Source organism: Typopeltis vanoorti, chromosome 19 (genome assembly GCF_054136105.1).
Source record: "Typopeltis vanoorti isolate ZY-2024b chromosome 19, IOZ_Tvanoo_1.0, whole genome shotgun sequence".
Taxonomy (NCBI): domain Eukaryota; kingdom Metazoa; phylum Arthropoda; class Arachnida; order Uropygi; family Thelyphonidae; genus Typopeltis; species Typopeltis vanoorti.
In genome coordinates, this window is record NC_143567.1 from 111,462,946 (window position 1) to 111,476,868 (window position 13,923).

General features: G+C 37.1%; 1 protein-coding gene across 1 annotated transcript in view; it reads left to right on the plus strand.

Moving 5' to 3' along the window:
• Window positions 1–10,426: 10,426 nt before the first annotated feature.
• Window positions 10,427–13,923, plus strand: part of LOC150096445 (tRNA (uracil-5-)-methyltransferase homolog B-like) — a 261,744-nt gene continuing 258,247 nt past the window's right edge. Inside the window, exon 1 of the mRNA XM_090409068.1 lies at window positions 10,427–10,522. Within this exon, the coding sequence (XP_090265194.1) occupies window positions 10,434–10,522 (89 nt within the window). The 5' untranslated portion in view covers window positions 10,427–10,433. The remainder of the gene's footprint in view (window positions 10,523–13,923) is intronic.

Genomic DNA, 13,923 nt, shown 5'->3' on the forward strand with positions numbered 1-13,923 from the left:
AAGTGTTTTCCGGTACGGCCCGGCGAGGGGCTTTATCGGTGAATGCTTTTCTGCAGAATATGAGCGGTTCTGCTCGGTGGTGGTGGTGGTGGGGGTGGAAGGCCATCACTGAGTGGAGCCAACGATGAGATGGACGGTCTTTCGCCTGCTATTGAGTGGCCTAGGGATCATCCGAAATTTTTAGAGACGGCTTTACTTATTCATAAGGTTGAAACCAGTCTGGGTGGTGACCTCTTCTCATAATGTAAAACAATATATATACATCTCTTAGGAGCTGGGTTTTACATTATGAGAGAATATTAAAGTTAGTGACGGAGCTTGCTCCACCTTTGCATGGAGTTGCCCTGGTGTTGTATTACCCAAATGATCATTTACACTTGGGCTCGCTGATAGTTTCTTCGGCATGAAACTCTATGGATTTTGATGGATTTCGATCCGGGTTTCGTACCTGGCTATAAAAACATAAAGGGATTTACCATCGCCCTTTCTATTAACATGTGCGCCGGTAAAATAGCCTTTCAGCTTATTAAATGTTTTCAGTTGTTGTTCAAAACGTTCTATTAACGAACATTGCAACTTCTGGAAGTGTATAAAACACATTCACTCTAATTTATCTTCTGACGATTGTGGCGTTTCTTAATGATGCTCGTAGTCAAATTGTCTTCTTTCGCCGTCGAACTTCCGTACCAGTTTTAAATTCTTGTTCTCCATCCACTTCTTCGCTCAGTTCTTTTGACATTTTTAGAACTTCTTTAAAATTTGCATCTGATCGATACTCTTGTAAGAATATTTTTAAGTTTTCGATAGATTCTAAAGCAAGTGTAATGTTCATATTTTTGTCTTGAAGCATTTTACTCACAGGGTTTATTCTGTTAAGTAAATCATGTCACGTTATAAGAGAACAAATAAATTTAGAGTCCTTTATTTTAGCACATAATGTTTGTGCTTCATGCTGATTTTCTTTATTAAAATTTTCATTATTTAAAATTTCAAAAAGTGCATCATAAATTTCTCGTAACTGATATCGTAGAGGGCGGATTCCCATCGCGTTTCTGATGGCTGTTTCAATATTCATTTTTTTACGAACTTTAAAAGGATTGCCCAACGTTTGTGAGAGAATGAAAAGAAATTGTATATTTCTTGAATAATTGCAAAGAAACTAATTGTATCTGCATTCACTTTGGCTACATCGTTGATGATTAAATTTTGAGTATGAGGAAACATTAAGTAAAATGTCACATGGCACGTAAAAAGCTCGAGGATTTTGTTCAAAAACCAATTTTGGAGCCCATATTTTTTTCCTTTCATATTTGCCCCTTACCCTTGACCTCGCATGGGAATTTTCTTCAGTGGGAATGTTCCATTTTTCCAGTTGTTCCATTATTATTGCATATAAACGACGTCCTGTGGAATCTGATATATCTGCAAAACCTAAAACGTTTTCCCTGATCTTGACGATTTCATTGTCACAGGAAACAAAGTGAATAATAATGGTCATTTGTTCTGTTTTACTTGCATCAGGTGTTCAGTCTAAAATTATGGAATAATATTTAGATTTTCGAATTAATAATAAAATTGTATCCCTGATTGTGTCACTTAAAGTTTCCAATATTTCATTTTGACTGTCTTTACTCAAATAGTGTACGCTATTGTTTTGTTGTAGGGCCCTTTCAACATGATTTTCCATAAAGGGGTCAAACTTCGCAAACAGTTCGACTAATTTTTTAAAAATTGCCGTTATTCCTTCATATAATTTATCAAATGATCCGCGAAAAGCTAAATTTTGACTACCAAGGAATTTTATAATTTCAGTCAAGCGTTCTAAGTTCTACTTACATTTCTCCAATGGTTACAACCTTCTATAAGACTACTTGATTCGATAGGTGCGAAAAGTTTGCAACAAAAGCAAAAAAAAAAAAAAACAATTGAAAGTTTCGGAATAAATGAGCCATATTCTTGGCACGAGCTCCCCGTTTTCTATTATAATACGTGTCGCCAAATTTACGACCATATGTATCTCTGGGATATATTATTTTTTTCTTTTGAACACGCCTCATTTCAATTAAAACAACTCGTAATTCCCCATTCACCTGGATCTTCTAAATTTACAGAGACTAACACTGTTTTAGTTTCGTGGTCAAACTAAATCTTCTCCTAACTGTTTTTCACTTAAATCATGCATCTTGTTATCTTGTTCAATAGTTGCAATAGTACTTTCATGCAAACTGGATGATGTGAGCAGTTCGTCAACTCTGATTTCTGATGTATCGAGTTGGTTACAATCTGCATCAGAATATTTTAATAAATTTATTAAGAGCCCAGTTTGTTTCTTAATATCTGCTTCTTTCGCAACATGATGCTCAGGATTTTGTGCACTGGATAACGTTTTAATTTTTGATTCCATTTCTATTTTATACCCACAAGAAATTATTACACAACACGACACAGAGACGAAATGATAGTCCGCACTGCGCTACAGTTAGTATATGGTGCGCATGTCAGTAGGCTCTCTTTGCTAGTTGACCAGTCATATCATATGACTGGTTACCTAGCAACAAATGCTTTGTGCAAAAATTAGTTTATGCGCATCAAAACCGTTCACTGTTCGATTTGATAGTTCCACTTTAGATAGACTGCTGTAGTCACAACATTTGCAGGCAAGCATTTAGCCTGCTCTCACTGCAAAATTGTAAACACAATTTTTATACAATTTATGTACAATTTTTTAAAATTTTTATTCGGTGTATCCAGTCTTATTTATTTTAATATTGATCATTCTAAGAATTTTTTGTTTTTATGATAAAAATTTTGTTTCTTAAAAATGAACTTATGAACCATGCCCCTGTTGCGGCGCCCGCATGCACCACATGCTCTGAATGCCCGCTTCCACCGGCAGCTGGTTGATATATCTTAGCAAAGTGAACACTGATTAACTGAACAATCTCCTCAGCTTCTAACACTCCAGTACCATCTGCATTCAATAAAGTTATTCTTCCATATTCATTCTTTCTTTTGCTTGCAGCATAACGATAAAATTCTTTTGGATTGCCTTTAGCTTTCATGGCCAGTTTTTTTTCATACTCCATTTTAACTTTTCTCACAATATTTGTTACTTTTCTGGCCTGAGCTTTGTAACTCCTCTCACTCTTATTTTCACGATATTCTTTCCACATGATCTTCTTGTGGATCTCTTACTTAATAAGGCTCCACATCCATTTCATTCCCAACCTATGTATTCTTCGAACACTAGAGATACATTGAGATACCGCCTCATGTAAGCATTTTTCAGAGATTCTCCTGCATTTCTGATATTTTTTCCATTCAGTAACTGATACCATATGACCAAAGATAGTATTCTTCTAAGTCGATCATGATTTTCAGCTTTGTAGTTCAGCACATAGCCACTTTTAATCGGAACTTCAATACAAGTAGATACTTCCCAAGAACGATACAGCATCTAATGATCGAGACCACATAAAAAATTATTTAAGTGAGACCTTCTCCAAAATCTAGGGTTATCCCCAGATCACCGAACCTGAATGAGTGACTGGAAGGATTATTTAGCTCATTAAATTTCGATCACTCAAAAATTACCCAGCAGTGGTTCTATTCAGTGACAGGCTCACCATGCCACTGGGCAGAACTACTAATTTTCCAAGGAAAAGCATCCACCAAAGCAGCCTAGACAAAGACCGCCAACATTCTCCAAACATATGCAGGCATCCAAAGAATGTGACAGTCGAGTCCACTTCAACAGATCCACATCCGTGAAAAGATGTTGAAGTTCAGACCTTCTCAGAAAACTAGGGAAATCCCCCAGATCAACCATCCTGAATTAGCGAAACGAGGGATCATGTGACTCATCTTGATCACTCAAAAAAGATACTCAGGGGTGGTTCGACTCAGTGACAGCCTCATCCTACCACTGAGCAGAACATCCTCCAAGGCAAAGCTTCCACCAAATCCGCTCCGACATAGACCACAATGCCAATTAATAAAGCAAACATTCAATGAATGCAGCAATCGATACCACTTCTGTTAGACCAACGCCCTTAGAAGAATACGCAATTGAAGACCTCCAAAAATCATGGCAATCTCCCAGATCACCCAAATCAATGAGTGATCCGAATCATTTAGTAGATGAAATCTCGATCACTGAAAAGATACCCAAATGACAACCTCAACAACCACTGTCCACCTCAACTTCAAATTACAGATTAAACACTTCTTTGTGCCACATGGGCAACACTTTTGCATTCATCAGAACAGACATACCATGGCACTAATCACAAAACTTAGAATTCTTTCTGATTGATTGTTTGTTTGGGTTCAACGTTTCTCTACCAAACCAACCTGTCCTATTCAGATGCTGTTTCTTTCGCTCTGACCTCTTTAATTACCTCTCTAAAACTCGACTTTCTAAAGTCGAAATACTTCAGTGATGTCATCCGTCTTTATGATTTCAGTGTCACCAACTCACATTGGATTCCCTTCTCCAGTTTCACCACGCAAGCAGGACGACTGCCAAACTGCTTGCAATTAGAAACAACCTAACACATATCGTCTCTACCTGAATACCTGACAATTCCCCCCCCTCCAGTTTGCCAATACACTCGTTCTCTACCTAACAAGCTTCCCTTTCAAGTATACTATGAATATCATTTCTCCTCTTAGTAACTGAGATTCCAAACTGATACCATTTCTTTTGCCACATAACAATCTTCGCTCACCAGTTCCTGGTCTCGTTGTCCTTTGACACTACAAGATGGCAAATGGGACAACTACCGTGATTTCTATTCCTCCTTCCTATGGTCTGAATATTCCTTTAGGTCTATTGATTCAAACACCTGCTAAGGCTGAATAATAGAAATAATCCTTACAGGAATGAAAGCCTTCATTTCTTATTCCACCCCAATTCACTGACACCGTCCAATTCATGGTTCTCATAAGAGTGCCAACTCGGTGAAAGAAAAAACCTTTGCATACCATGCAAATCTTTTCCCTTCCCAGTCCAAATCTTTTCCTCAATGTTTTTTTTGTAGTTGTCTTTCACCTTCTTCAATAATAACAATGTCATCTGCAAATCTCAGATTATTAATTCTCATCCCATGCACTGATATTCTTTTTGCATCTTCCATCATTTTATCCTTGCTCTTTTTAAATGTGCGATGAAAATGCTTGATGACAGTGGGTCCCCCTGTCCAGTACCTCTGCATGTTTTAAACCATTTCTCCTAATCATCACCTATCCTAACTGATGCAACTGCATTTCTTATAATCATCTTTTAATATAGCTATTAGTTTTCTGTCAATTTAATAGGATTCTAGCACTGCAAGTATTATTTTCAAGTCAATATGTCAAATGCCTTCTGAAAATCAACAAAGTAGGTATATATGTTTTTGTTTTTTCTCCTAGCTTTCTCTGCTATTAACCGCATTATCAAAATCTGTTGAATTGTAATTCTATCTTTCCTAAATACTACTTGCTCGTCTGCAAGGTATGCTTCCAATTGTGTTCTCAATCTTTCTCTCAATATTATCATCATCATCACCTTACCAAGATGATTTGTCAAATTGTTCTAAAAGTTTTTACATTTAGCTTATTTACTTTTTTTGTCTAATGTCACTAATATCGATTTCACCCACTCCTCTGGCATTTTCCCTTCTTTCCATACCATATAATATAGTTGGTGCATTTCTGTAGCCATACTTTCGACACCATATTTAATCATTACTCCAATGATGTTATCATTACCAGGACTGTTGTTGTGTTTTAACCATCTTATTGCTTTTTCTACCTTTCCTATTAAAATGTTCATATCATACTCATTAATGGTGGTTATAACTGCTTCGATTCATTAGTCAGCTTCCCAACGCTATCTGAATCTTGTTTTTCTTCATATAAATCACTGCAGTATCATATCCACTGCTGTACAATTTTATTTTTACTCATCAATATTTTGCATTTTTCATCTTTAATTGTGGTCTGTTCTGGTTGCCACTTTATGTTAATGGTTCTAATCATTTTGCACACCTCCCTAGTTTTATGCTCTCCATAGCTGTTCTCTATTATTGCATTGGGTTTCTAAACATTTATTCTTACCCATTCTGACTGCTTTTTTCACCTCATTACACTTTCTTCTATATTCTTCCTCTATTTGTTCTGATGTATCCCTTCTTATCTTCAACATTCTTTTCTCCTGTACAAACTTCAGTGTTTCTTGTCTAATGCACTTCTTGATCTTCTCTTATTCTGGTACTGTTTCCTCAACTGCATCTTCTATTTTCCTTCATTTCTCCTTTCGCTCTTAGATTCGAATTTTTTTTATCCACACTTTTAAGTTTCTCTTCTCTGTTCTGTACCTTCCTCCTATTTCTGCTTCATTTATTCTTGCTGTATCTCTTCGTTTCTGATGATGGGATATATATTTTCTTTATAATTTCAACTTGATGTTTGCAATCATTAAACCATGATCCGAGTCTATATTATTATTATTATTATTATTATTATTATTATTATTATTATTATTATTATTATTTCGGGCGACTCCAAGAGTCCTTAGACTCATCGAGGGAGGTCCTAAACATCATGTCCACACAACTATGCGATTACATTCTCACAGTACCTATCATACCTTGTCTTGAACTCGTTCACTGTCATAGCACCCACAACAGACTCTGGCAGCTTATTCCACTCATTTACCACTCTAAAAGTAAAGAACCCAGCTCTAACACCCCTGCTAACCACACTCTTGCCCAGCTTCCATAGGTGTCCCCTACTTCTCCCACCACCAGTCCTGATCTCAAAAATATCCTCTGAATTATTCCTATAAAATCCCTTTAGCAATTTGAATGTCTCAATCATATCCTCCCTCCTCCGCCTATCAACTAGTTTCTGCAACCCACAAATCTTCAACCTGTTCTCATATGGTTCATTCCATAGACCTCTTATCATCTTAGTCACTCGCCTCTGGATCCTCTCCACCTCCTCATATTCGCTCCTTGAAAAGTTCGACACTCCTGTACTGATGTTATCCATCTTCTTTTAATCGTAATCATATCGATCATGTTCTTAGTTTTTCCATCATTTGATCGCCATATCCATTTTCTAAAGTCCTTTTGTTGGAATCTTGTGGTACAGATCATCTCGTGACCCACAGCAAATTCTAACATTTTCCAGCCTCGTTCATTTCTTTCTCCGAAACTATATTTTCCCACGATGCTTTCCCAACTATCATTATCTATTCCGACTTCAGCATTCCAATCTCCTTGGATAACTAATACATCTAGCTTTGATTTTATTCTATTGTCTCTGTCAGATCTTTTTAAAATAAGTCAATATCCTCATTTGTGCTGTCAGATATATGTACCCGGTGAATATATCTTGACTATTGATATATTAAATGGTTTTACTTCAAATCTTGCTACTATGATTTGTTCATTGACTGGTTTGTATTCTAACAACGCCTCTCTAGCTCTTTTGTTAAGAAGGAAGCCATCTCCTGATTTGTGCTTGGTATCATGCCCTAACCATATGACTTCACATTCATTTATCTCTCCTGATGATGTCCATCGCATCTCCGCCAGTCCTAATATATCACACCACTATCTCTTCGTTTCCTCGCGAAGTAGTTCTAGTTTTCCTGACATCCAAAGTGTCCGTACATTCCACGTTCCTGTTATTTTTGTTAGTTTCCGTTTCTGTTTCTTTTTGGTATCCCACTTTTCGATCCAGCCACAATTGCTTGATTGGTGTCGTGGACGTTGTTCATCCGGGCGACGTCGAAGCTGGCATCTTTTGGCTGTTGATCGTATAGGCAGCAGATAACAATCGCGATTTTTCTCTACTATCAGAGCATTGCCACTCATCTGATCGATCTTCCCCCTTTATCCAGTCTTGGGACTGCCATGGCAGTCGCAATTTAAAAGAGATCTAGCTTTCGCCACTCACCTCTCGAAAAATTCTGAGAAATCCACTTATTTGCCCTCCACATTTCAAAAGCATTTAATCGGGTGTGACACAAATGTTCTACTTATACAAGACTACATTAGAGTTCCATTCTCTCACATACTCTCTCTCTCTTGCTCTTGTCTCACACACTTCCAATCCTATCCACAGCTTTGCAGATGACAGTACATTGCCTTTCTCCTTTTCATTTGACATACCTTCAAGTATTAGAATCCTCATGATGCATCATAACCAATGCCCCGAACTCTGATCTCCTAGCTTTATCTCGATGGGGAAAAGATAAACTGACTTCAATACCTTCAAAACTCAGTTCTGTCTGATATCTGGCAAAAAGAGCTCTCATTCCTCTCTGCCTCCCTCCCTCCCTCCCCCTTATATTTAATAGTAGGCAGATATATGCAAACACGATCAAACTTCCCTTCTTCGGCTGACCTAAAAATAAATAAATAAATCAGCTAACGCCTTTTTATTCACATATACAGGGAGTAGGCGAGTCGTTTAACCCTATCTAACTTTTGGAGACTGAGAAGGCAGTCCAATCTCCACTGGTACTCAATCAGAGATAGTTGGCCCAAGGTTATCACCAATTAAGGGGCTGGCAGTGAAGAGAGACGGCTCAACAAGTGCCGCCATCTCGTGGTCCCTAATCCTAACACTTGTGTTTAATGTCTGAAATAATGTGGGTTCTACGGTCGATGTTCTTGAGTTTACAGGATGAAAAACCCGAGTTTCCAGGAGAAAAACTCGTTTGCCTGTGCCAGAGATCGACTAACTCGGGAACGAGTACTTCCAATGTTTCCTGGCTCAAACACATTTCAACCATTGCTACTACAGCAGCCAAAAAAATCTGTTGTACTTTTCGCATAAGACACTACTTTGCATTTTCACAGCTGCTTTATCTATACAAATTCCAAATCGGCCTGAGCATGGAATATTGCTCCCATATTTGGGGTGATGCAATTAACTCTCTCTCTCAGATTGCTCTATTTTATCCAGCAGTGGACAATCTGGTTAATTAATGATCTCTCTCTCTCTCTCTCTCTCTCAGATATCCACTTTAATCCATTTCTCATAGACGCTTAGTTTCTACCTTATGCCTCTTTTATAGATACTTTCCTGGACAGCTCTGCTGAATTGGCCAGACTATTCCTCCGATTTCATTTAAATTAATTAAAACAAGAGCTACTGCTGATCAATTGTCTTTTATAACCCCATATTGAAACTCACCAGACCAACTTCGCTCTGATTCCATCGATTTCTGTTATCTGGAACAGTTCTTTCTTCATTTTACCTTCCCCCAAAGAATACAACCTTCAGTTGTTAAAAAAAAAGAAAAGAAAAGAAAATTATTATTATTATTATTATTATCAACATCTGACCTCCATGCAGTCAGAGACTCATCGTGGGAGGTACTCACTATTGCATACAATGCTCATCCAACACACTCAGGCAATGCATTCCACTCACTAACCACCCTCCTTGCAAAGAACCTGCTTCTTACTCCCTTGTTCACACCCCTCTTATACAGTTTCCAGCAATGGCCTCTTGTTGTACTCCCCTCTCCAATTCTATGAAAAATCTCTACCACGTCTACCTGATAACAACCCCTGACCAGCTTATATGTCTCTATCATATAGTCCCTCTTCCTCATGTTCACAAGCCTCTGCAACTTACACTCTCTCAATCTGTCCTCATATTCCACATTCCAAAGACCACTGACTACCTTTGTGAATGTTCTCTGGACCCTTTCCAACATATCCTCGTCACCATGAAAACCCGGCAGCCAAATCTGTGCACAAAAATCCATATGAGGTCTGATCAAGGCCTTATGCAATGAAATCATAACTTCTCTCTTTCTGCATGCCAGGATTCTCCACATCATTGCCATTATTCGATGTGATGTCTTCAAAACTTGTGCAATGTGGACGCTGAATTTCAGGTTCTTCTCCACCATCACTCCTAGATCTCTCATCTCCTGTATTTCTCTTAAAGTTTCCCCACCAAGTTTATACTTTGCATCCCATCGTTGCTTACCAAATCTCAAAACCTTACACTTGGCAACATCGAAATGACAGTTCCACTTACCTGCCTATTCATGCAATCTATTCAAGTCCTCTTGTAAGGCATTAACATCAGCCTGACTGTGCAACAATGTAAAGATTTCTCCTTTTTTCTTTTCTTCTTGCCCACACACAGTACTGATCTGCTCTGGGTTTTATCACATTTCGTGTGTGGTCAGATATAAATTCATATATATAAAGTCTACAAGAAAAGCAAACTACAGACAACTCAAAGTCTATTATACTACACCTTGAACTCATCCACTGTTTGCATTTTTGCCAAGCGTGTAATATTCATTTATTTATTTATAATATTTATTATAATTTGTCTATTGGAATCCTACGTAAAATTTCCGTGCGAGGCGCTGTATCAGATTAAACACATGTTAAAGCTTTAGAAGAAGAATGTTTTGTAAAGTTTATGATGTTAAATCTTTGTATATATCATTAGCAACCGTGAAACAGTTCGTTAGGAGTTTGAGAGGAAGAACTAAGTAGGTTGAGATACGGTTTTTCTTTCATTTTTGACTTTCAATTAATGAAAACAACAAAAAAATAAAAATAAATAAAAACTTCGGTTTCAGTCTGGAATGAAACCGAAGTCAGTTTTGGTTTCATCATAATATTATTATCAATTATTAATATCAACAGACCTCCATGGAATCAATAGATTCATCGTGGGAGGTCACATTCTCTCTCACTAATACAGTAGCTACAAAACGAATAATTTATTGCTCCATGCCAAGACCAAACTGTTCTGTGTAATATTTGGGTATTGATACAGGCTAGATTATATACCTAAAAATTTAGAAATTTTCGTACCACGCAGTTATTTGTAAGGAATTAATAAGAAGAACGTTAATCTCTGGGAAAAACGAAGTTTTTATCAGCACTCCTGAACGAACCACAAATTCAGTGGTGCATTTAACAATGCATGTTTTTGTATGCTTATAACACAAAAACTATGCAAATGAATTAGATTATTTCTTTAAACTAGATTAGGTTTTTAAAGAAAATTACTTTGAATTCTTTTATTAGTATATTATGATTCTTTTACTGTAGTATGCATTACCGAAGGAGGTCCTAACATCATGTCAAGAACAACTATTCGACATTCACATAGTATCTATCATACCTCGCCTTAAACTCATTCACAGTCATAGCACCCACAACAGACTTGGCAGTTTATTACACTCATTCACCACTCTCCAAGTAAAAAACGTAGCTCTGACACCCTTGCTAACCACATTCTTGCCCAGCTTCCACGTATGGTCCTAGCCCTCCCACCACCAGTGCTATTCTCAAAAATATCTTCTGAATTAATTTTTAGAAACCCTTCCATAATTTGAATGTGTCAATCATATCACCCCTTTTTTGCCTATCAACCACTTTTTGCAACCCACAAATCTTCAACCTGTTCTCATAAGGTTCATTCCATAGACCTGCTATCATCTTGGTCACTCGTCTATGGATCCTCTCCACCTCCTCCCCATCAAGAAGGAACCCTGACACTCATATCTGAGCACATTAGTTTAGATGGAGTCTTATCAAGGCTCGATACAGAAGAACAATAACTTGTTTGTCTCTGCTTGTTAAAGTATTTTTCAGCAACCAAGTGATTTGATGAGCTGATTTAGCCACTTTTGCGATGTGTCCCCTAAACTTCAACTCCCTATCCACCAACACTTCCAAATTCCTGACCTCATCAATCTTCTGAAGTACAGTTCCGCCAATGTAATATACTGCTGCTAATCTTTTCACCCCAAATTAATAACCATACACTTTGCCACATTAAATCCACATCCATTTTCCTTAGCCCAGATCTCCAAACTATCCAAATTATTGCAAAATTTTGACATCCTGTGCACTCACAATTGCTCTACCCAACTTTGCATCATCAGCAAACAAGTGAACACTTCCTCTCAGATCCTTTCCTATATTGTTAATGAACAAATTGAAAAGTAGTGGACCAAGAACAGAACCCTGCGACACACCACTAGTCACAAGCCGTCTTTTGGACTCTACTCCTGAATAAACCACTCTCTGATAGCTCTCCACCAACCACCTCCTAATCTATCTCACCAACCCTATATTCATCCCCATATGCTGCAGTTTACTGATTAGAATTCCATGTGGTATCCTGTCAAAAGCCTTAGCAAGGTCCAGTAGAATCACTGTAAACCCATTACCCTTATCCAGTTCAGCCATCACTGTGTTATAAAACGTGAGCAAGTTACTGAGGCATGATCTACCCTTCACAAAACCATGTTGTCCCCCCATACAGTATCCCATTTTCATGTATCCAATGCTGTATTTTTCTCTTGACTAATTTCTCCAATGTATGTGTATATTATGTATATATAATATATTTTTTATTTTGTATATATTACCAAACCAACATGAGATGAAAAAACATCCTTTTCATTTCATTTTTGTTATTTTTTTTCCCCTAATGGTACCTATAAATAAAAGGGAAAGATGTGTGTGTGTAATGTCAAATCAATATACTGATAAATAAAATAAAAATTCACATTTCGATATTTTTGGCAAATTATTTCCAAAAATTAGGTTGCAAACTTTATTAAATGAAATTTTCATGTATTGGGTTCGGTAAATATATTAGTTGGTAATAGTGATCAGTGGTGCACCCAGGGAGGGGGGCCAGGGTACCCCTTGTCTCCCCAAAAAGAAAAAGGACATAAACACTAGAAAATTTTCCAAAAATCTTTTCCTAATTAAAATTTGTTTTTTATTTAGGTTGTGTCTTCTATTTCTATACTACTTATCATGCATTATTGATCATTGCAGATACTCAGTCATAGGTCGTATGAAATGTGTAGTATGTATTCGTAAATTGTCTACTCAAACCCCCCCCCCCCCCCCAAGATTAAATCCTGAGTGCACCACTGTTAGTGATGCCAGGTATGAAGTCAACTGTCTGTGTATAGAAGTAACCTAGTCATTAGAGTATTTCACGTGCACAACTTTTGTTGTGTACCCATGCTTGCATAAAATAATATATACTTTTATCCTATAATATACACATACAGACACATACACTTTTATCCTATATTATAGGATAAATGTCTTCCAGTTTAATGTGGTTAAGTGTAAGGGGATGCAATTTGGGAGGATAAGGCCACATCCAGACTATTGCACACAGATCTGGTTGCCCTGGATTCCTTGCAGATGAAGACAAGTGACAAAAATCGTGGCAGGTTTGTGGAATGTTTTCTATGAGAATAGATTGAAGGTCTGTCCAAAAACTAGCTGATAGGCAAATAATGAGGAGGCATAATAGAAGCATTTAAGTTATTAAAGAGGTTTTATAGGATTGACACTGATGACTTTTATCAGTACAGTGCAGATGGAGAGAGAGAATGATGAGTCACCCCTGGAAATTATAAAGTTCACAAGGGTGTTAAGACTAGAATTTTTTGCTTGGTGGGTGGTGAATGGTGGAATGTGTTTCCAGAGGTGGATGGTTGTGCCTTATCTGTGAATGAGTTTAAGGATAGATATGATAGTTATTGTGTGAATAATAGCTGTATCAATATAGGATCTCTCAGTGACTTGTGAATCCACGGAGACACCTGTTATAATAATATATATATATATATACATATATATATATAAATAAAATAAAATACAATTTGTGCTATAATATATATATAGAACCTTTGTCTTCTTTCACTAATGTCAACTAGGTCACCCCCCCCCACACACACACACCAGTATGCTTAGTATATAAAAGTATTTTAAAATAATATAAAAGGAAGAGTCTAAGGACTCCTGGAGTCACCTGAAATAATAATAATAATAATAATAAAATGAATTGCACTCATCATAGTTTTATAATTTATAAGTCTAAATTCATTTCATCTATTGGGGGGGA